Source organism: Orcinus orca, chromosome 12 (genome assembly GCF_937001465.1).
Source record: "Orcinus orca chromosome 12, mOrcOrc1.1, whole genome shotgun sequence".
Lineage (NCBI taxonomy): Eukaryota > Metazoa > Chordata > Mammalia > Artiodactyla > Delphinidae > Orcinus > Orcinus orca.
The window spans coordinates 49,766,254-49,791,302 of NC_064570.1; the positions used below are offsets into that span (position 1 = coordinate 49,766,254).

Here is a 25,049-nt window from a genome sequence, read left to right on the forward strand (position 1 = left end):
GCAAAGGGCTGATTTCACATAGTTAATATAGTTTCATTTAAGGGAGCCATGATTTTGACTCAAGTATTGAACTTAAGAACAATGTGGATGTCAAGTTTTGCAACCTTCCAAGTGCTTTTGCAAAATAATTTCTGTGCAGTCATTAAGATTGTAATCTACAGATGCTTGAGGCACTAGAGCTGGGTAATGGTAAGAGTGCTAAGACTGTTGTGAAAATAATAAAAATTATCAAAATAAATGCTGACATGTGACCAAGCTGGACTAAGTTCCTGGAATTTTCAAAGAGTGAGCCAACATCAGACCTCTTTAGTGCAAATGATTATCCTACAGATGGAGATTCTGAGGATAAGATGAAGGAGTGCCGGGGACCTCTAAGAACACGGGAGCCTCACCTGTTTTGGTGTCTAGCCTGCTCCGGTCTGAGCTTCGGGAGCATAAGGAGGCCCCTGAACGCCTCTTCCCCTGGTCCCTGGGAGGAAGAGGAATACACACAACACTCAGCACAAAAGCCAAAGCAGTTCTCTTTTTGTAAGTGTCAAGAGTCAAGAGTTGGCTAAATATAATTTCTAAAGAAACCAGAAGTGGAGTTTGGTACTCCATACCTCATTTCAAGCAACCTCTGATTTTCAACTGAGATTTATCTTTTAAAGACAAGTCAGATTTGCTTTACAATATGAAATACAGCTACTAGAAACAACAACAAAAGAAATCCAAAGTTTATTTTGCAAATCAAAAAAACTGATTAAGGATCTACACCACAAGAGGTCACTGTTGCAGTAAGAAAGAACTCTGGTATGCTTGAATCACAAAAGCCTAGTAGTGTTTAGGGGCTGGAAAAGACCTCTTTCTCTCACACTCTGGTACACACGTGCTCCAGGCAAGAAGACTGTTCCCAAATTGGTCAGATGGGGCGAGGATCACACGGCAGGGTCAGATCTGGAACCCACGTCTCATTTTTCCAATTCACTGCTCTTCCCACCAAATCACTAAGTCTCCTGTCTCCACTTTATAATTTTAAAATTAATTAATATTCTCTAAAAAAATTTTTTTTAAGAAATATTTGACATGATAAAAAATCGACGGTAAATTCAAGCAGTCCCCAGATGACAAATATTCTGTGTTTCAAATGAAAATTTGGTGGCTGGCCAACAGCAGGATTATATGCCTGGGTTTTTTGTTTTGAAGCTTATATACAATGTAGAGATGGTCTATGAAGGACATAACTTCTCTTTAGCTAGAGCTGATACTTAAAACACTTACTTTTAAATATCTGTACAAAATTCCAAGGTAAAAAGAGAATTATTATTAGAGAATAATAGTGCAGGTTTTACAACAAAAATTTCATTTTCGCCATCAAATATAATATTTGCCGCAAAAATCATAAAGAATGCACACTCATGTGGCCAGGGTCACCCATGAACATCTGTGGCTGCCCACTGCTCCTGCTTCCTGCGTAGTGAGATCCGCAGCAAATGTTCAGTGCTGTGTCTTGGCCCTTGGCCTTGACTACTGCCCCAAGGATTCATTTCTCCAAATATCGTTTTTTCCATAAACATTTCCTTTTTTAAAAAACACCTGATTTAACACTTCCTTTTATCGTACAATAGAGAAAAGATCGAGTTACTCTCCCCAAAAGGGTCTAATTATTTAATACTCTGAAACAATTGCTTTATTTTTATATACAGTAAAATCATAGATCTGGTAGCAAAATGTTCTGGCCAATCCAAGAAAGAAATGGGGATGGGATCCTTCCTGTCAACACTCTCAGAGTAGAGATGCAAATGGAGATCTCAAAGAAGACAGAAATAAATAAAGTCAACACTATGAAAAGGCAGAATACCAAAAGTTTGGCAGGGTATAAGGCCAAGGAAGTTCCCAGACTTCAATTCTAGAAATAAGAAAGTCTGAGGACCACAGAGACAAGCTTTTCTTTTCATTATGGTCCTAAACAGCTACTGAAATAAAGCAGGATAGTTTGCATCTAATGCAAGTTCCTGATCCATCCTCCCTGAGGACACGGCCGTGATGAGGCTGCCTCCGTAAATACCACATTTGTGTGTCCCCATTTGGAGGGGCGGTTAAGAAGGGTCCTTCTTATCAAATACCAAACCTTGACAGTGCTGGGTCTTACTGGTTCTCAAGAAGAGCACAGAGTTGGCACCCACTAACCCTCTGTGTGATCATCATGGTACAGTGGTTGAGTGTGCAGGCTCTGGACCTAAACTACCTGGGGTCAAATCCTGGGTACAAGTATTGTCAGCCATGTGGCCTTGGTAAGTTACTTAACCTCTTGGCCTTGTTTTCCTTTTCTTAAAATGAGGGCAATGTCTCTACTTAGCACAGTGACTGGTACGTTTGAAGAACTTAATAAATTGTCAATATTCTTTCTCTCTTCTGTTCCGAGTCAACAAGCACCTGTCTGAGCAGCCCAGTGTTGGGTGTTACTGTGACAAAGAATGTATAAGACATTGCCCAGAAGTTTAAAATCTACTTTGAGGAACTAAGGAAGTTTTTTTTTTTTAATGGAAAATTCTAATGGATTCTCTAATCAAATACTAGAACGTGAAATTCAGCAGGTTACAAGGACTAGAGGGATGCTGAGGAAGAAGTGATTACTGAGAGGGAGAAGTGGACCACAGGGTGGGACTCAAAAGCATAAAAGTCAAACCGACAAATGACAACACTGCTCTCAGTGGGGGGAGTAGCATGAGTGAAGGTAAAGAGGAGCATGAGAAGCCTGGTGGGTAGCCTAAGGGGGTAACTGCACAGGGCCAGCAACTTAGGAATAGGTTTCTGCTGGCAGGTATCAGGAACAGCTGTCTGAAACTCTGTGTTGAATCAATGGGCCCAATTAGATGGGCAATAAGGATCTGTCCTAGGTTCTTATACGAGGAAATGGTGAGATTTGGAGTTCTGTGATGACAAAAGTATTTAGGAGACTTGGAGGGAGGTAACAAGGACTAATTCTTTGAAGGTGATAGTGGGACTGGAGAAGCAGGAACAAATTCAAGAGACCCTATAAATGAAAAGTTGATAGGATTCAGTGGATGATTTCAGGCAGAAGAAAGATGAAAAGGCAGACCTGGAGGAACAGGACAGCAGGGTTGCCATAACAGAAATGGGGAGGTTAGAGAGCAGCACAGTTTGAGGGGTAAAGCAGATCTCTGTTTTGCCATGTTGAGTTTCTGATGAAAAACGGAGCATCAGCAAAGGAGATGTGGAGATCAGGAAAGGAGCTCCGTTAAAAGTCAAAGCAGTACACTGGGACTAGAGTTATCAGAAGAGTGGCTCAAAGACCAGAAGCTCAGGACACGGCCTTGTCTCAGATAGTCACAAGTAAAGGACAGAGATAGAAAAAGGAGTCCAAAGCGAGAAGACAGAGAAAACATGCTCTCGTGCAGTCCAGCATGTTGAGAAAGTGAGCGTGATTGACAGGTCCAGGAAGATGAGGACGGAGGAAGAACCGTCCGGTCTGGAGAGGGTAAGCCTAAAAGGGTTTCTGTGGAGCAGTGCAGCTCAGGACCCACAGAAAGCATGAAGTGGGGAGAGAGGCATCCAGAAAAGAAATTCCCTCTCTGCTCAAGACTAGATGCCCTTGTACTTAAAGAAGAACTGTCTCACTGTAAATTCTACCCATTGATCTTGGCTCTATTAATGAAACAAATCTTTATACTTCTTCCTCTTGACCATCCTTCAAATATTTAAATATGTCGTGGTCACCACTTAAGTTCATCTCCTACGGCTTAAATCCTATGGTTCCGCCACTTCTTAGCTGTGTGACCTTGGGTTAAGTTTTTAACCTAAGCTTTGGTTTCCTTATCTGCATATGAGGGGGTGGTAAATAACAGTGCCCCTCAACGTAAGGCTGTTGTGAGGATTAAACGACGTGATGTGGAATCGCTTAGCACAGTTCCAGGCACACAGTAAATACTCAGCAAGTGTTTACTATTATCATGGCTGTCACCACTGTTGTCATTAACAAACTCCAGTCCCTTCAACTGTTCCTCATCAAATCTCTTTGTCAGCCTGTTCAGTTACTCAGAGTGAGTGTCCGTTTGTCTGGAACCCAGCACTGAGCTAAAGATATGGCCTGAGGAGCAAAGAGGAGAGCTTCTAAATGATGCAGCCTAAAACTGCGTGAGCGGTTTTGGTGGTCACATCACAGTGTTGGTCAATTCTCGTCTTTTCTTCCATATGCAGCTAAAGGCAGATTTGCCCCATCTACGTTGGACTCCTTCTTATTAAATTTCAGTGTTATACTTGGCAAAGGGTTTCTGCCTATTAAATGTTTCTAGATCTTGATTCAAACATCCAGTATAATTGTTCTTCTTCTCAGCTTTCTGTTCCACGCTGTTAAAGACCATAATTAAATTTTTTTGGAATATCTTTTGATGTACCAAGAATAAAACAATTCCAGAAAATATTCTTTAAAGCTCTTTTGTGAAATCCTTCTTAAAGCCCCAATAAGACCATTTCATTAGGATATCTTCATCTACAAATAACGGAAACCTGATTCTAACTGACTTAAACAGTAAATGGAATTTACTGGCTCATGTAACCCAAAAGTCAAGCACTAGGGGTGGGTTTTAGGTGTGGTGTGATCAGGGCACTGGCTCCATCTTTCTGCAATTCTCTTAGCTCTGCCCTTCCTCTGGTTCCATCTGTAATCAGGTTGGAGTCCTGAGGAAAGCATAGTGGGTATGGCACTCCCAGGTCTCTCTGCTGTAGCCCATATGTTTCAGAGCAAAAACAAGGTCCTCTCTTCCCAATCATTAACAAGAGTCCCATCTTTCACTCTGAACAACCAGAACCAAGCTCTGTAGCCAAGGCAACGTCACACACTGACTGAGTTACTACTGCCCATACATGCGTCAGTCACATTGGCAGCATCTACTTCTGGATCATTTATACTCCAAAGAAAGAAAAGTATATTTCTTTAAAAGTATTCCAAAATTCAGATTTTGCTATAATTCAGACAGCTCTTCCAATTATTATGACTGAGGTTCTTTAGTCAGGGGTCAGCAACTTTTTCTTAAAGAGCCAGACAGTATATATTTTACACTTTGTGGGCCAAGTGGCAAAACAGAGGCTATTAATGTAGGTACTTTTGTAACCATTTAAAATGTAATGATTTTAAAATGCAGAAAAAAATTCTCGGCTTAAGGGCTGTAAAACAAACAAACAAACAACCAGATGGCTGGCCAGATCTTGCTCCAGGGCTATAGTTTGTTGACTCCTTCTCTGGAGCAATAGCTAAAAAGATATTAAGAAGCAGACTAAACGGTGGGATCTGGAATTAAGAAAAAATATATAATAAATTTATTTCCATTTGGGAAAAAATTACATGTAAAAAAATGGAAAAGGAAATTTTAAAGGATATATATGATAAAAAGAAATTTAGGAAATTTGAGCTAACATTTTCCTTGCCCTAAGAAGATGACACTTCATTTTTAGAATTAGACTCAAGTTGTATAGATTCCAGTCAGGTAGTAAATATCTTAGGCTCTGCAGTCACTCAGTCTCTGTCACAACTACTCAGTTCTGTGGCTATAGTGTGAAAGCAGCCAGGGACAGTAGGTCAATGAATGGGCGTGGCTGTGTTCCAATAAAACTTTATTTATAAAAACAGGTAATAGGCTGGATTTGGCCCATGGGCCTTAGTTTGCTGGCCCCTGCTTTGTAGTCTCTTTGATTTTTTTTTTTTACTGCAATTTAAGAGTACCACCACCAAAAGGTGGTGGTCCCTTTATCATGTCTTCACAGCCTGAAACACCAGATACACAGTTTCTAGACATTAGTACTGTCTTAATAACTAACACTAAAATAGAATTCTACTTAAATGGTTAAATAGAAACACAGTGAAATGAAAGAACATGATTTTAAAGGAATGGTCCTAAGATCAAAATTTTGATAAAGTTCTCAAAGGTAACCATAGCCTTGGGTTGGTGGTCCAAGATTTAAAATATACATTTTTAAAGATTATGCATATATTCTTGTACCTTTTTCAATGATCACTAACTGGTTATTACTCAAGTTCTATATGCAGAAACTTGATTAGACACTGCTTTGTAGCTAACCACATTAGCTTAACTTAGTTAGGCTTAAATTCCCTTAGCTTAGAGTAAAAGCCCACAGTTTCACGCTCCCCTTCACCTTCACAGCTCCAGTTTCAAGGCGCCTCACGTGAAGAGCGCTGTAACTTTTCACCGCGGCAGCTACGGGCACTTCAGCACAGGGGAGAGTTGCTGGCACTACCCTCTTCCGTGGCATTATTGTGGAAATGATTACACACCAGTTTCCACAATCTGCTCTCCATCCCAATGTCCTAGTGGGCTGCTCCAGCTCACACATCACCATCTCCCACCAGAACTGCTACTGCTCTCCCGTCTCCAATCGTCCTTCACGCGGCTGCCAGCGTCACTCTCCTGAGAACCCCTCAGCACTCCACGCAGTCTACAGCCTTAGGACCCATGCTTCCGCTACACTGGGCCATCTGCCTTTCTTTGAACCTGCCGCCACCAATTCAAATCCCCCCTGCTTATGTTGCTCCTTTAGCAAAGAACACAGAGCACCACCTCTATTGAAAACCAGCCTCAAGGGGCATCCCAGACTCCACAGACCCCAGGAAACCTTCCCTGATCTTTAAGTCAGAGTTAGGTGCTCTCATCTCTAAACTCCCAAGGCGCTTTCTTTCAATTCTCCTTTCATTCCTCCAGCATTAGAGTCAATCATTGAACAGTGCTTCTAAAACCTTGTGTGAATTCAAATCACTTGGATACCTTATAAAAATGCAGATTCTAATTCAGCAGGTCTGGGGTGGAGCGTGAGATCCTGCATTTATAACAAGCTCCCGCGTGATACTGATGCTGCTGGTCTAGGGACCACTCTTGAGCCTCAGAGCCTGACATGCTGGTAAGGTTCTCATGGACAGGGTCCATTTGTGTATCTCCCAACCCCGCTAGTGCAGGGCTTTGCTTATCAACAAATTCTTATCGAATGGAAGCTGTCAAATAAGGTGGGATTCTACAAAGTCATTTTGATCGATGACTGTCTTTTCCGAATGCAAAGTTGCTCAGCCACATTTACTTAATTTCTTAAAACAATAATGACTTCATTATTTTTGAAAAAATGATATATTTATTATTTTTTAAGGCCAGGTAATATAAGAAGTACAAAGAAGATTTAGAAAACCATCTAAGATCCCACAGCCCAGAAATAAATATCGTTAATGTGTGGCAAACATCCTTCCAGACATATTTTGCATATATTCAGATGAAAAGATAAAAGAATGAAAGAACAGAAGGATGACTTGGAGGGAAGGGCAGATAAAAGATACATATAAATGGGATCATACCATACGTGTCATTGTAATTAAAAAGTATGAAGTATAAATTTTACTTGAATATGACAGAGAAACAGAAATTGAGGTGAAACTGAAGGAATTGTAGAACTTCAGATGAATGGGTCTTCACAAGAGACATTAGTTTCTAAAAGATCTCTCTAAAGTTAAGAAAAGAATGAAAAACATTAGCAGGCTGAAATCACTCTTTTTTAACTATATATTTCAATTTCAGACTGTAGCTACTGACAAATCTATTCCCTACTATGAAGTGAAGCGATTAGTACTCACACTTCCTCCCAAGTACCAGTTTTGGTTCTTTATGCTAATATTACACTGTCAAGGTTTCTGTTCCGTAACCATCGTTTTCAGAGTTGTTTACGTTTTGTTTTGTTTTGTTTTGTTTTTGCGGTATGCGGGCCTCTCACTGCTGTGGCCTCTCCTGTTGCGGAGCACAGGCTCCGGACGCGCAGGCTCAGCGGCCATGGCTCACGGGCCCAGCCGCTCCACGGCATATGGGATCTTCCCGGACCAGGGCATGAACCCGTGTCCCCTGCATCGGCAGGCGGACTCTCAACCATTGCGCCACCAGGGAAGCCCCTGAGTTGTTTACCTTTAATTCAGTATGAAAACAAAGTCAGTACTCACCATGAATGCTTTGACCATAGCTTCTCCATTTGAGTTCTGAATTTTGACTCACCATTTTGTTGTCAAAAAGTTTTCTAGAAAGCGCATGAGTACCACAGTTCCCAAATCCATTCGCATTTGAAAATGTCTGTTGCCTTTTTGCTGAAGGAACTTGGCTGGCAATATAATTCTTGGGTTATCCTTCTTGTACTTAGGACTTCATAAGCCTTACTCCACTGTCTTGTGGCACTGAGAGGAGCTCTAACAGAGCCAGAGGCAGCCTGCCTTTTTTTCCTTCTGTGTGACTTGCTTGTTCAGCCTGATGGCCATAGGATACCTTCTCGCATTTACCCACCCAATCAACAATTGCTAATGGAGTGTGTACTACGTACTGGGTAGTATTCCGGTGCTGAGCGCTACTGGAGACGTCTTAGTGTGGATGACTCCGTATCAAATTTTGTTGGGACATGATGTGTCCATTTGAGCTTCAAATTCAAATCTTTATTTCAGAAAGTTGTCTTCTATTATGTTGATATTTTTCTTTTCATTCTCTCTGCCATTCTCAGTGGGTTGTTGTGAATATTAAATGAGTTAATACATGTAAATCACTTGGAAGAGTGCCTAGCACTTAGTCAAAGTAAGATGGAGGACGGGGAGGGGGAGGACGAGGATGCCTTTCCTCTTCAGGGATGCGAGTGCCGTTCCTTCCACACCTATCTCAATCTCTCTGACCATTTTTCTATTTTCTTATTCACTTCTTTATGTATGATTTCCTCTAGCTTATCCACCATGTCTGATTGCATTTTCAGCTGCTTTTATTCTCACTTTTAATTTCTAATGTGGCTTTTCTCTCCACGTTTATACATTTTTCTTTCATTCTTTTTTGAGAACTGTGAGCATATTTGCATTCTTTATGTGGGCTTAAAATCTCTAATTTGAATTCTTATAACCCAACAAAGAGCTCTTTTCCTCTTTTTTTAAAAAGAGGGTAACAACATTATCTGTAATTTCTTTGACACTATGGACAATTGTTTTAACTCTCCTTATTCTTGGAGGGTAGTTCCTTTTGCGATCCATTTCCTTCATCTGTCTTTTGTTATGTTCCTTACAAAGCCCATACTCAAGTTCCAAGTTAACTCTTGTGCTAACATTACTTATCTTGAAACAGAGCCATGTATTTGTTGAAGAATGAAAATGGTCCATGGAGGGAGAGAACTGGGGTGCTCGGCAGCTTCAACTTTAGTTTTCCTGAACATCCATCCACCAGGTCTTGTTATTTTTCTTGACCTGCAGTGTGTGTTCCCTTGGTTTGTATGTACCAGGTTTCATGACTCACAGAAAAGCCCCTTTACAGGCTAGGTTCCTTGGGTTCTAATCTATCAAACTCCCTCCCCCATAAACACACACACCAACTGACTGGATCACAGGAAACGAGGAGAGCGTGTCACCCTCAGCTCCATTCCCCCTGTGTCACTTCACACTCTGGATCTTTTTCTTTTTTTTTGGCCGTGCCGCACAGCTTAGGGGATCTTAGTTCCCTGACCAGGGATTGAACCTGGGCCCTCAGCAATGAAAACACAGAGCCCTAACCACTGGACCACCAGGGAATTCCCCACACTCTGGATCTTGAAGGGGGCCTCTACTGTGGCTTCCCCACTTCTCCTGTCATTTCTTTCATTAAAGCCTACTGGATACACCTTTCTTAACTAAGAGACTCGCTTTTAGTGAAATTTGTTTCTTGCTGGAGTCTGAGGAGGTGTCTGCTCTCAAATTACCCCCCTGTCCTCATCTATATTTCACAAAGTCTAGTAGGTTAACTAGACTCTTTTGGTTGCAATATTCCAAGTGACATAAACCTAATCTTAAGTACCATAAGCTGTTCCTGTCAAAATAAATCAATAAAGGAAAGAAGAAAGAAAGATAAAAAAGGAAAGAAAAGAAAAAGGAAGGAAGGAAGAAGAGTGTAAGAGAGAGAGAAAGAAAAAGGAACATATTGGCTCATGAAACAGAGCAGTCTGCAGTGTGGATGTGGTGGCCTCAGGCACGGCTGGATCTAGGGGTTTATATGTCATCCTTGAACTCAGTCACTGTCTCCATTCCTCGGCTCTGTTTGTTTCTACATCACTTCCCAGACAGACTCACCCTCCACAAGGCAAAGAAATAGCCACTGTTGGCTCCAAGTCAACATCATCTTTACAGCTTGTGAACTTGGAGAAAGAGCACTTTCCCCAAAGGCTTTGGCAAAAGTCCCAGGGAAGGATGCAATTGGTCTGGCTTGGATCATGTACCCACCTCTAAACCAACAGCTATCATTCCACAGCCTATAGTGAGGGCTGGGAGGAGATGGAAGTGAAGGAGCACAGTTTTTTCCACTTTATAGATTAGAAAACTGACTCCCTGAAAGTGTTCAGAGACTTGTCAAAGAACACACAGCTGAATCAAGTGGCTGAGAGAGAACCAATCCTAAATCCACAGACTCTGGTCCCCCAACAAAGAGTTCTTGACTCTCCACAACTGAATGCTGTTGGGCTTTCCTCCTAAAAATCACATTTCCAAACCACGAGAGTTTGAACAATGTTTATACAGAAAGCCTTAAAAGGTTTTAAAAAGCAGATGTATAAAGGGGTTCATCAGATAGAACCACTGGATGGATGATGGATGGAGATATACACACATACATATTCTAATGGAAGCCATTTTCAAAACATGGCAACATAAAGTAAGAGAAGACAGAGTGTTGTTAAGAGCAGGCCTGCCAAACCTTGACTGAATCCTCAAACGGACACACAGACTGTCGTAACTGGCACGCTGTTTGAAGACGACAGTTCAATAGGGGCTAGAGATTGCATTCTCTTCGGGAAAGTGAGAGAGTGCTTCCTCCCCGCCCCCCGCCCACCTTGCTTGCAATGATGCCTTGCTCAGCATTTTTTTTTTTGGCGGTACGCGGGCCTCTCACTGTTGTGGCCTCTCCCATTGCGGAGCACAGGCTCCGGACGTGCAGGCTCAGCGGCCATGGCTCACGGTCCCAGCCGCTCCGTGGCATGTGGGATCTTCCCGGGCCGGGGCACGAACCCGTGTCCCCTGCATTGGCAAGCGGACTCTCAACCACTGCGCCACCAGGGAAGCCCAGCAAGTCCTTTTTCCATCATGACCAGCATAAAGTTAAACTCCAGTCCATCCCAGGTCTGAGCTTATTCTAAATTATAGGTTTCCCTAAAATCAATGTGGTTTCATTGAATTAAACTACTCCTTTCTCTCCCTGGCCCAAGAAGTCCTGACATGAAGGTGGAGGCTCCCACGCTGGACTGGCAGCAAGGACCCTGCGCGGGGAGCATGACCTCACTTCCTCTGTCCCCTACACAAGCTGCTCGCACTCCTTCTCAGCCCTCAGCCCGCTGTCGGTTCCTGCTGCCCCCTCTTCCACTTACGCAATCCCTTCCCTCCCTTCTCCTGCCAGCCCAGTTCACTGACAAGAGTCTTCATTTTCCACTTTCTGGTGTAAACATGGAAACATGTTAATTGAGGGTAGGGCTTTAGCATCAAGACTGGGAATACTCCACTGCAGAGCAAAGATCATTTCTTGGAATTATTCACTTAAATGTTTACCAGAAACAACTATCAAGTGTTCCAGACTGATTCACAAATGTAATTAGTGAAAGAACTGAGAATAGTTTCCATTTTTTGGTTTGTTTTAATCCTACTGTATAAAAATATTTTGTGGGGGAATCACCTCAGCAAAAGTTCCATCCAATGACTAAAGGAGGTGAAGGTTCCGAAAGCCAAAATGTTACTGGAAGTTAAACTTGCCAGGGTGTATGGCAAACCCAAAACAGACGCAATCACTATACGATGCAAAAGCCATCCTAACAAGGCAAAAAGAAAACAATAGTGCTGCCGCCAGTGCCTCATAATTTTGGACAGTCAGGAAGAAGTGCCTCTAGCCCCTAACTGATTTCTCCTTTGCTGTTCGTGGGATAAAATATGTAACTGAAAATGCCTTTGCTGTCCCAGACTGAGGAAGACATAATGAACCCTGGCTTGCCAGATTATTCTGCAACATCTGAAGGCTTGCAAGAAGAAAAAAGAAAACAGCTCTTGTCTGGTTTTTCCTAGTCAACTTTAATTACTGTAAGGATGGGTGCAGCAAGATAAATGTTTCCTTTTCAGTTCAGTGCTGAAAGAAACACAAGTTTTCCTGCTGCCTTTTATGTTTAAGCTCTGAGGTCCGCAGCCTATTCTTATTCACTAACTGGAAAAGATTTGTCGCAATGGCTAGTTTGATGTTTTGTGCTCAACTCCCAAAGTCCCAATTTGAAGTCCTCTTCCACTTAAGGAGACATTTCATTTTTACTTTAATTTAAAAAATGTTCTGAATGCAAAGCGACATTACAAGGACTACTAGGTTGCCTAATATAAATTCTGTGTGTGCAAAGCTCTTCAGGCTGTGTCAGCAGACAAGGTCAGTTCAGCTAAACTAACCCGCTGCCAAGCAGCCAGTAGGGGTGGGAGGAGTTTTAAGCACACAACATGTGGACAAGCCAAAGTCAGACCCAAATCTAAGTGAGGGCAACAAGCATTTGGTCTTAAAATGGTCCATGGAATTTAATCTTGTTAAGCAAATTCGAACTGGGCAGTTGCCCACAATGACCCAATGGAAAGTCATAGAAAAATATCTCTAACTGAGTGCCCCTGTCCAGTGCAAGACCTTCTGCCTATCTTAGCATCACTACTGGCTGGGACTGGAAAACAGAGCCTGCTCTGTTCCCCACCCTGGTTCCCCAGTTAGTCAAGGCTTCTTTTGGGAAATACCAGTGTAAGAATTCACACAGTCCATACAGTGAACATTCTCTACAACTTCTTAATATGGTAGGAAAATTGCTCTCAATTTCCTAGGGGAAGCCTAGAAAGCCCTATACAGGAACACGGTATGAATTTAGGGGTTCCTAGATGGGATGGGGGTGAAAGGATCACAGACTGGGGTGAAAAAAGCCTTATCTAGGAACATGGTATGAAATAGAGTCATCCTCAATCATTCATTTTATGAGGGATTAGTAGTGAGATATCATAGATAAGAGAAATCCACAGGACTCTCCTGTTTTAACTATTAGTTTCCAAAATAAATATTCTAATCCAAGTTTCTACTGCAGAATAAAATAAATCAAGTGTCCACTCTTCGGTGGAGTCAACAACAGCGAACTAACCTAAAGGGAGGTAATGAGACATTCCAGCCCAGGCAAGAATCCCAAGTAACACAAACAGAATGATCAGTCATCACTCAAGGGCTTGCTAGAACAGCCCAAATAAAGCAGAGACGTTATTCTGACAGTCCTATCAAAGCAGCATTTTGGCAGGTATGACTGTTTTCCTGAGGATTAAAGAGGGAGATGTAAAATCAACCCCATTCAGCTGTGAGAAGACATCTCTCCTACTCATGCATCATTAACTTAAATTTTGTTTATATAAAAGGGGAAAATGCGAATCAATCATCTATGTAAGACAGAGAGCAAACTGGTAAATGACATAGTTGTCCTGACTGGAAAGTTAAATGAAAAGAATACTGACCTTCCCCTTCTGAGATGAGATGGCAAGGATGCTGCCCCTTTGAAAATTTCTTGCTCCTTGATTTCACCGAAGTCTCCGTCGTACGTTAGCTGAGGTGGGTGACTCAAGTGGCCAATGGCATTTGATTCTGTTAAATAAATCCCATGTATTTTCACCATAGAGTCCCCCATCGTAACTGTTTCTTTGGATTCCACTCTCTTTGCTGTAATAACCAAGGAAACGTTTTGTCAAAGCATTTCTTATTTTAGGAATCACTGTCTTTCAATATATTTTTTTCAATCCAAGAATTTATACAATTTTAAAACTACATATGGGGCTTCCCTGGTGGTGCAGTGGTTGAGAGTCCGCCTGCCAATGCAGGGGGCATGGGTTCGTGTCCCGGTCCAGGAGGATCCCACATGCCGCGGAGCAGCTGGGCCCGTGAGCCATGGCCGCTGAGTCTGCGCGTCCGGAGCCTGTGCTCCGCAGCGGGAGAGGCCACAACAGTGAGAGCCCGTGTACCGCAAAAAAAAAAAAAAAAAAAAAAAAACTACATATGACTTATAGTGATCAAGTCTGGAATTGTACGGATAAAGCCTCCCTGAACGTATGCAAGACCTCACCACTATTTTAGGTTTGACATCATCAATACAGCAGGTAAAAATGAATAGAATCTTAGCTCTATTAGCTTTGAGTCTACCTGTAGGTAAATACTCTAATTGAGGTTTATGAACTACCTAAGTCCACATAAATACTTCTGTGTCCCATAACAATTCTTCTTCCTGAATTTGATCATGTTAGTAACTTTTCATTCAGAAATATTTACTGAGTACCTTCCTGATGTCAGGCACTGTCCTAAGCACTTGGGATGCATTAGTGACAGAACAAAGATCCCTGCCCTCATAGGGCTTACATCCTAACAATACACCTGTTTACACAATAGACAATAAGTAACAGACCATAATAAATGAAGTATATAGATAATAAGTGCTATGGAAAAAAAGCAAAAGTAGAAAAGTGGAGAAGGGTAAAAGGGGATTGGGAATTGGGGCAGGTAGCAATTTTGAACAGGTGGGCATGGCAGGCAAACCCTTACTGGAGGTAAGGCATCAAGCCACCAGATGATGAGGGACAGTATTTCCAGCAGAGGGAACAGCTGGTGCGGAGGCCCAAAGGCAGGAGTGTGCCTGGCATGCTCAAGTGGAGTGTGTGATGGGAAGGGGAGGAGAAAGGTGACCAGAGAAGCAGGGGCCGGCTCTTGGAGGCCCAGCAGACGACTCCCAGGCGGGGACACAGGAGGGCACTGAAACACTTAGAAGGCTTTCTAAAAAGGAATAAGATAAAGTTGCAAAAAAGAAGTCCAGTCTCTGAACTGAAACACCTACTGTGTTTACGGCTACAGATCTTTAGACTTAAAATACAACACTGTTTCTTCATCAGCAAATTGACATTAGGAATAGCTTACCCACAATGCTGCTACTATACTCTAGTCCGTGATAAAATATGTTTTTCAAAGGGGCAAGAGGGATGAGCTTCATATAGAGAAACAGTTTTGCAAGCTTTTCCAAAATGACTCAAGGTTTCCTTTTCTGCCCTTGAACCATCAAACCAATAAAAACCAACAATAACAAATCCACCTCGTCTGCTCCTCTAAGCTCCGTGCTTTCCAAACACTGAATTTTACAACAGAAAGGAACCTTAGAGATTGGCTAGTCTAACCTTCATTTTTCAGATGAGAAAATGGAGAACCCAAAAGGTAAGGTGACCAGTCTAAGGTCACAGAGCAGGTTCGGGGAGAGCCGAGACTGTATGGTGGGGAGAGCATGGGCTTGGCATTCCATCAGACTTGGGGTCAAGTACAGGCTGTGTGATGCAGGCAGCTCACTCAGCTTCTCTCCCCTTCCTCAAGTGGTCCCAAGTGATAATGGCCTGGTAAAGTGACTTCTGTGGTGCTAGCACACTCAAAACCCAGAAGTTATGATCATTATTATTAATGGAACCCACGAATCCTGACTTCTAGTCCAGGGCTCTCTCCACAGCACCAGACAACCTTAAATATCTTTAGGTCTGAATTACAAAGCACATACTTCATTTTAGATTACAAAGCACTGTTAGCCTGTCCCTATATTTTAGTATTCGTTTCTTTTACTCCACAAATATTTATGAAGCATCCACTGCCACGTGCCAGATGCTGTTGCAGGGGCTGGTGGTCCAGTGGTGAACTGAGAAGTCCCAGCCGCCATGGAGCTTCTGTTCTAGAGGGAAAAATGCAACCCCACTTGTGGATGGAGGAGCTGCAGCCCCTCTGTCTTCACAATCTACTGGAGCGAGCTGTCAGTTATTACTACAGCGAAGAGTGGCCCCGGGGGGCTTCCCTGGTGGCGCAGTTGTTGAGAGTCCGCCTGCCGACGCAGGGGACATGGGTTCGTGCCCCGGTCCGGGAAGATCCCACATGCCGCGGAGCGGCTGGGCCCGTGAGCCATGGCCACTGAGCCTGCGCGTCCGGAGCCTGTGCCCCGCAGCGGGAGAGGCCACAACAGTGAGAGGCCCATGTACCGCAAAAAAAAAGAGTGGCCCCGGGGCTCACTCTTACTCCTGCTAGATGTCCACCATTCAACTGAACATGAGTAACGATGCTCTAGATCTCTCTGGAAAATATGTGCAGCACGTTGTACTAATTTTGTAACAGATCATGGTACACTTCAAAAGGATTCTACAACCAGTAGCCTTACCGTGTAGGAACTGTCCTGTTTCACAGATATTTTCTTTGGCACTTACTATAGACTACACCCTGTTTCATGCTCTCGGGCTTCAAACAGAGAAAACCACTTTTCCTACTGAAGTCGTTCAGTCTAGTAGGGGAAACAGAGAGGCAGATGCGTCCAGACAGAGATTCAGTACAGTGTGGTCTGTGCCAGGTAAGGACGAGTAAGAGAGCAGGGGAGTCCTGAGGGGTTGGAGTTGGTCAGGGAAAGATTCATAGAGAAGATGGAGCCGGAAAAGCATTCCAAAGGGTTAATAGGAGGCCAAAAAAGAGTTCTGAGAAAAGGGAACAAAAGTCTGGCGTGAGAGTCAGCTTCAAGTGTGTCGAAGCTGTACAGTCAAGCAGGACCCCATGCTTAGAAGGGCCTTGAACTTGGTTTAATGATTTGCTGTTGCCATCTTGAAATTCTAAACAATTTTTGAACAAAGAGCTCCACATTCTCATTATGCCTGTGTCCAGCGAATTATATAGCAGACTGCATGAGGCATGAAACAGCAGGATGGGTGTGGGGAACTGTAAGGGTTCCGTATTGCTGGTGCGCAGACCAGAGGCAGGGGGTGTAGGCAGGCAAAGGAGAGGGGCGAGAAGGTCCTGGAATGTTAGGCTGGGGCAGAACTATGCACGCTGCACAGTGAAGACTTCATCCCCTGGACCAGGAGTCAGCAAACTGCAGCCCCACCAAATCTGGCCTGCCGCCTGTTTCTGTATAGCCTGCAAGCTAAGAATGGCTTTTATATTTTTAAATGGTTGAGCAAAAAAAAAAAAAAAAGAAATCAAAAGAACAATATTTTGTAACATGTGAAAATTATATGAAATTCAAATTTTAGCAGCCATAAATCAGTCTGCTGCAATGGCAGAGCTGAGTAGGTTGAACAGAGACTCTATGGCCCACTAGGTCTAAAACATTCACTCTCTGGCCCTTTACAGAAGAAGTTTGCCAATTTCTGCGCTAGGTCGGTGTTTCCCAAACTGTGTTCCCCAAAAGACAGATTCCACAGTCAAGTAGGTTTGTAAAATGCTGGGCTGAATTTAAATGAAACAGGTGACTTTACTAGGTGGCCTTCCCCACCCTTTACTATGCTCACGTGCACTGTGGCTCTCCAAGAGGGAGGGGAAGTAGGCACAGGTTGAGCACAGGACCCTTCCTCCAAGGAAAAGCTATTAATATTTTTGCCAAAAGTGTTCCCTGGAACTGTTTGGCAAGCTCTCCTTCAGGCACGGGGGGCCCTCTGAAAGGTTTTCAGCAAGAAGATGATGCAAATGTAATTTTTATTTGCTTCCTGACCTCTTGTCCCTTATGGCACACGGAGAGAAAACCATCGTCTTTCATGGCCCACTGGGATGAAGGGACAAGGCTGCTGCTCACAGCCATGTCTGCGTGGGCGCTTGGTGCCCACGTTCTGCTGGCTGCTCCAAGGGCCAGGGTCCTTGTGCTGACCCACCTGCAGCCCCCCAGCGAGCGGAGGGTGGAGCAGGAAAGGAGCGCTGGATGACCAGGGACAAGGCAAGAGGTGATAAAAGCAGTGGGGCAGTGTTGGGATGGAGAATACAGACCCGGGGATATTTAGGAAGCCCACATAGGAAGCCTGTCCATGGTGGCTAAGATGACAGAGATCGTGAGAAGGTGGAGCCTGCACTGAGGTCTCCGTCCAGCTGGAGTAAGGGGGGCGTTAGCAACACGGTCACCTCCAGCCAAAAACCCTATTTGAACACAAGTGATTAAACTGCTGGCCCTACAAACACGACGACGCACATCTTTTCTTTCACTTTCTTCAAACAGGAATTCCAAACCTGCCAGGGCACCAAACCAGCCCTGCCTGGGGAGGTGTCAGCTACTAATGACTTCACACCAGGGGCAGGGACATTCCCTCTATCTCAGTCTCCACCACAGGCCTTTACATCCTGTTACCCAACAAAGGATACCTTTTCTAAACAATAGGGACTCTGAAACAAGCCCAGGAGCTCCTGTACAAAGGAAAATGAGTCCAAGGTTGGAGCATCAGAATGGTTTTTTAAATTGGGTGATGTGTGCTTTTAAAAGACAATGACTTTTTACTGCCTCTGTTTCCTGGGTGCTGACGCAGACCCCAGGGATGATGGGAGTGGTGAAGGGGGCAACTGCCAACAGGGTGGATGGAAGAACAGAAACAGGGACATGCCTCGGCTGGTGGGGAAACATGTCTCTCCTGTCACCTTCACACACATGGCAACAGCTCAGCAAGCAGCAGGATTTTCAAATGGAAGCCACCGAGAGTTAAATGTGTGCGGCATTCAGGCTCTGAAGCAAAAACATCTGATAAACAGCAGCTCAGCAACCCTCACTCCGGCTCTGCCATCCTGTTTACAAGAAGTGACCCTGTTCCTATCTGAGTCTGACCTCACCCTGCACCGTGGCTCCCGAGCCCGTTGCCTCTCACCTTGGCAGGGACTCAGCTCCCGTAAGTACCAATTCTTTCTGATGTAACTGGTCTGACTGGGGCCCTGGTGGTGCAACATCTGAAAAGTCCCTCGGGTGAGTCTAAACGTGCAGCTACTATTAAGAAACAGAAATCAGATGATGTCTCTCCCTTGCTCAAACCCTGCCCTGGCTTTTCACTGCAGGAAGAATAAAGTCCTGGCCATGTCCCCCCTGGCCCGGCCCTGAATGGGCCCTGTGTCCTCAGCTCCCTCCCCCTTCCAGCCACATGGGCCTTGGGGTCCACCAGCCGAGTCTGCGCCCATCTCCGGCCTCAGCTTCAGCCTGGGCACTGTGTTTACAGATTTCCGCCCGGCTGCCTTCTCCTCATTATTCACATTTCAACTCAGAGGCCACCTCCTCAAGGACACCTTCCAGAGGTGACACGATTCCTCCTGCCACAGTCACTCCCTAGCCCAGCATCTAGCTCACCTTCTTCTTAGCACTCAGAACCCAACTGCTGTCTTACTTCTTGGCTTTCCAGTTTATTGCCTGTCTCCCCTCACGAGCTCTTTGAGGGCAGGACTCTGTTGGCCTAGACTGGCACCTGGCAGTTAGTAGGGGCTCAATAAATACCTGATTGACTGTTAGAAAAGAAACAAACTGGGACATCAAGGTAAGGCAGATTGCCTAATTACACACTCCGTATGCCATCAAGGTGTGGCACGCACACCCTGCGCTGTCTCTGTCTTTTCCTTTCTCCTTGATTGTACCTCTTCAGCTGCATCAGGGATCATTAGGGACCAGACAGGAAAATGAGTGCAGTGGGCGGGGGAGACATGGGGACTGCAGATCATATCCCAGGCTAATGGGGCTGGGGGCTACTCAGCTCAATCACTCCCCATGGGGGCTGCACAGAAAGCGGGCCCAGCGCTTGCCAGATCTTCCAATTTTTCACAAAAAGTCATACATCTAGATTCTTCCATGAGATCTTCTACATTTAAATGTTGGTGACTAATTAAAAGAAAAGGCTTGTATGTCAAACAAGTAGGATCGTAAGGTGGTGGCTTGTAACTTTTGGGATCATCTTCAGATTATCTCCTCTCTCTGACTGTAAACCTATCCCTCCTCTTCATCAATCCTGTTGACTGAAGGAGGGCCAATTCTATCAGCCCCTGTTAAAGGGGATTTCTAACTTTTGGGGCTACATATAGTAATGATAAATTTGTAATGTAAATATAATGTATAGTAAACTTGTAATATGATCCTGAACACACGTGTACGTGACTGAAGTCCTTGAAGCCATACTAGCATTTATTGTCTGCAATGTGCCCTGACATTTTCCATTCTATTTTATTCTACTTCATTGTTTTAAATGTTGGTGTGATCCACTAAATTGATTGTCATCCAACTAACCGGACATTTCCTACAGTTTGAAAAACTCTTAGTGTGCCCTGGACAGGGGGTGATTCCAATTATTGGGGGCATTCCTTAGGATGTGAGGTTTTTAGCTTCTCTGTTTCCAGGTTTAGATACATGCCAGCACTTCTGTGGCCACAGGATAAGCCCCATTCAACTTGTGGTTACATTTTCACATGGGATCAGAAAGGTATTTTCAAAGACCTAAGCTTAGTGTACATTATATGAATCTTAAATATGCCTAATGAAATTAACAACTTTTTGAACTCTAATTTAGAAATGATTTCCAATACATCAATAGGTAAATGCATTCATTAAAGAACACTTATCCTAATATTCTTTTTCTACAAAGTAACTTTTCTTTTTTTTTTTTTTTTGTGGTACGCGGGCCTCTCACTGTTGTGGCCTTTCCCGTTGCGGAGCACAGGCTCCAGACGTGCAGGCTCAGCAGCCATGGCTCACGGGCCCAGCCGCTCCACAGCACGTGGGACCTTCCCGGACCGGGGCACGAACCCGCGTCCCCTGCATCGGCAGGCGGACCCCCAACCACTGCGCCACCAGGGAAGCCCCAAGTAACTTTTTTTTAAAAAAACCTTAATAAACACCCATAAAATGTTTCTTAACCAGCTTTTGCACAAGATTAACGAAGTTAACATAAAAAATCATGTGCAGTTTGAAAAAACATCATATAAAAATAACTCTTGTGTGCAAACTCAAGAAACATGCTTGCCCCCAGGTTTTAAAGGATGTTATGTGGCCTTACGATGAGCAGGAGGAAGGGTCACGTCTGGCAGAAGAGCCCCCTGCAAGGCCGCCCTGTGTAAGCGCGCCCGGGCACTGCTTATCCTTCTAATCTTCGTGGGGTCCACTGGGGGTTTTGGAAAGGAAGGGCAGGGATCCTCTTCTGTGGCAGGAGATGCTGGAGCTTTTGGTTTCTGGAAAGAGATTTTTTTTAAATGATTGGCATGAGTTTGTCTTGAATAAGACTCACCACCCAGAGCTGGCCCTGACACTTCCAGAGGAGCACAGGGCTTCCTGCCTGGCTTCTCCCCAGCCCCCTGGTTCTCCGTCTCATTGGCCCACCTTGCTTAATGTGTTAGGTATATAACACTTTTTCATTGTTTTGTCAGTTATATTGTATGAAATACTCTACTGTCCTGCTTAGTGTATTTGAAAAAAAAAAGGTTTACCCATGCCAGCAAACAGATCTCTACAAGAGACTATAAAACATGGTATAGTACATTCAACACACTTTGTAAATTTTTGTGTTCGATTCAGCTCAGAAAACATTTATTGGGCACCCATATGTGCCAAGAACTGTGTGGAATTTAAATGCTACCTTTATATATTTTGGACTCGACAGAAGTATCTTTTTAATGATATAAAAAATTTTTTAATAATGTAGATTAAAAAGTCACAAAACAGAAGAGCAATAAGTAGTCTTGGACTTATGATATGAAAATGTTTTATTTGCTACATCTCAAAAATTCTATGCTGATACCCTTAGAAAAGGGACATTACTAGCAAAATTCCAGTTCCTTAAAGACTTAAAACCACCTGCACCAAGCACTGTGCCACCCAGAGCACCCTCTGGCCTAACCTCCAGGTGGCGGTGGCCTCCAACCCAACCTGGGGCCGCAGCCTCACAGGGGCCTAAACTCCCACTTTTAGTGTTGCCTGGTGGTCCAAGGCAACAAGATTACCTGTCTATGAAAGCACAATCTTATGCAGCAAGTGCTTCTAGCTCTCTAACCAAAAGTAATCAAGTTAAAGTTCCTCAAGTCACTTACATACTGTGTGAAGTGAGTGACTCTCAATCCAATAGGTTAATTAACAAATTTTTAAAAAATCTAGTGTGACATTCAAGTCAGATAATTTAGAAAAATGGGTGAGGTCATCTATCATATATGACACAGAATTTCACTCATTTTCTCATATACATTAATAGAACACAGACATCTATATTAGTGTTTTCCTCTCAAGAAGCTGCTTATTTCAATAACGGTAACATTTTTCAAAATTTTTTTTATATCCTCTTGGTCATTTACATCTGTAAACGGTTCATAAACCAGACCAAAAAAAATCGGTTTTATGACCATAGAGATACATTCTTCTAAACACAGTTAAAAAAGCATAAATAAAATAATCAGCATAATAGACAGGAAGAGTAAATGACTCTGAGATCAAACCCACTTTCTAGTTATGTGAACTTGGGTGGGCCATTTACTTCTTTGAACTTGCCCAGCTATCAAATGGAGACAGCAGTTCCCTTCTTGCAGGGATACTGATATATATACAAGTCTTCTTATGGAGACTCAAGATATGCTGGCTCCCTCCCTAGCATATCTCGGTAAGCTGCTCAACCTTTACGTATTTACCAGATTTGGTTCCAAGTTACTTTTAAGTCTCAAAAGCTAAGGCCCTAGATCCTGAGGCAACCTTGCTGGAAAAAAGATCCCGAATTCAGAGGGGTTTATTCTGAAGGAGACAACACTCATCTATCTGTATAAATTATATTTGTTTAATAAAGAGTCGGTTTACTTTACAGCCTCATTAATTTGTTGCAAAATATTCATAAGAATGTGACTTAGGCCATGAAACTAATAGCAACAAAAAAATCTAAGAGTATGATATAGGCAAATAAGTGCTCTACATTTAATTATGAAAGATGAAATACATAAGTATAACCTTCTCAATACTGAATGTGGATTCAAGGTTTTCTTATCTCAAAATGTCTGTACTCTGCAGGTCCCTTGCGTCTGAAACAAAGATTGAGAAGTCTGCCAAACAATAATAATGCAGACAAAGTAAATGGCTGCTTTTACAGATGCCGTAACTATTAGAAATGTTTTGGGTACTAAATAAACGATCTTATAAAATAGAAAATGTGGTTTTGCAATGTTAATTTTTACCCAGAAGGGAATAACTGAATTATCTCTGGATGGCAAGATAAATCCCCTTAACTGCTCCTTGATAAAAGGCATTATTTTCCTAGTGCAAAATTAGTCATTGTTTGCATAATAAAAAATTAGTTCCATTTTACTACTGACCTTTACTAAATTATGTATCCCATTTAAACCTATACCTCATTGGACTACTTAAAATATAAAGTGATGCGTGTGAAGCATTTTTAATTCTCCAAGGGAAAATGAAACAAGCCATCAATTTCTATCATGTCAGGTTCTACAAAATGTTCTTTCACTCTGTGGAGCAAAATTGCTTTTTTGAAGCACAAGAGTAAAAATTTTTTCTTGTAAAATTCACTTCATTTTATAATTCAGAGAATGTTGCAAGTGGGTTTAAATCTTCACTTGAGAACCTTACTTCCCTCAAGTTTTGTGTCATAATACTAGCCAGTGACTGGCGTATAACCAAGGTACTGGAAAAGTCAGATTTCAAGATCTGTCCTGTTAGAGAAAACTGCTAGAGTCCCTTGAAGACAGAAAGACTATTTTCATAGAACAACCCAATCAACGAAGACAAACCCCCTAGAATATTTAAGGGGTCTGGCTGGCCTTGACTCTCATCCCAGCACAGTGGGCCCTGACCAGCTTCTGACCTGGCTCCTCCGGATCACCAGCTGGGAAGGTGGGGTCCCACTCTACATGAGGACTGGAAAAGGGGGTCCAAGACCTCCCATCTCAGAAAATTGCTGTAATTTAATCTGTAAGGCAACAGAACACACACACACACACACACACAGACACACACAGACACACACACAGACACACACACACACAGACACACACACACACACACACACACACACACACACACACACACACACACACACACACACACACACACCTCTTTGGATGTGGCAATTGTAGGTGCATTTCTATTACTATGATTTTCTCCACAGGTCCTCTGGCCTCCTCTGTCACTCCCAGCATGTGATTCACTGCTGTAATGTCACCCTTCCGTTTCAGAAACAGTGAAAGAAAAAACACTGCTTTGACATTCGCATTCTGCTCTTTCTTACCCTGGACCTCCCCTAGTCCAAAGGTATATATGGGCTTCTAAGTCCCTTTCTTTTTAAAATATATTCAGTTTTGTTTTACTTGTCAAATACTTGGAACTCGGTTCCTATAAAATACAAAAACGGGCTGAAACTAATCTATGCTGTGAGAAGTCAGGACGGTGGTCACCCTGGGAAGGTGGTTTCGGGGCGCTGGTAATGACCTGTTTCTTTCTTCTTCAATGCTGGTTACCGAGTCTGTGGAGTTTGCGTAAATTTATCAAGCTGTACTCTCATGATCTATGTCTTTTCAGTATGTCAATAAAAAGTTTAATTAATAAAAATACCTGGGGACTTCCCTGGTGGTCCAGTGGTTAAGACTCCAAGCTTCCACTGCAGGGGGCACGGGTTCCATCCCTGGTCGGGGAACTAAGATCCCACATGCCGCATGGTGCAGCCAAAACAAAAAAAATACTTGGAGCGTAAATAACTAGGCTGTGTAAGTTTCAGAAACATAAGGAGAACTCTGTTTTGACAATGATAATGATGAAAGACAAAACTTCCTATTTCCTCAATCTCTTTTCCTACTTTACACAACCCTGTAAATCGGAACATCAGCTAACTAACCCGAGTGGCAGAACGGAAATAACTATCACTACGCAACAGCCCCACGGCTCAGAGCTGTCGTGGGAAGGGGGAGAGCTGCTAAGAGAAAGAGAAAGCTGTGCACGGCACACCTACATAGAAGGTGGATAGAAATGCTCATGGCAGACTGCAAACTGCAGTGCTTTCCCCTGACTTATACGATTACAGGTGCTAACGGGAACCCTGGTGAGCCGGGACCAGGAGTGTCAGTTCTCCTGTCATTCTCAGAAGCCCAGGGCGCTTCTAAGTGTAGGCAGCCCACACCTGCTGGAGGCTGTGGGAGGAGCACAGGCCAATAAGGGGAGGGGGTGGGCGGGGAGGGGACAGAGAGCTGTCAGCCTACAGGTGCAAAGAGTTGAGA

General features: G+C 43.4%; 1 protein-coding gene across 2 annotated transcripts in view; it reads right to left on the reverse strand.

Moving 5' to 3' along the window:
* Window positions 1–25,049, reverse strand: part of ARMC2 (armadillo repeat containing 2) — a 106,881-nt gene that overhangs the window by 70,498 nt on the left and 11,334 nt on the right. Inside the window, exons 4-6 of one of the 2 annotated variants that reach the window (XM_033418692.2) lie at window positions 20,849–21,020; window positions 13,529–13,730; window positions 393–469 (exon numbers count right to left, since the gene is read on the reverse strand). In XM_033418692.2, the coding sequence (XP_033274583.1) occupies window positions 393–469; window positions 13,529–13,730; window positions 20,849–21,020 (451 nt within the window). The remainder of the gene's footprint in view (window positions 1–392; window positions 470–13,528; window positions 13,731–20,848; window positions 21,021–25,049) is intronic. The other variant, XM_033418694.2, reaches the window with a different exon arrangement.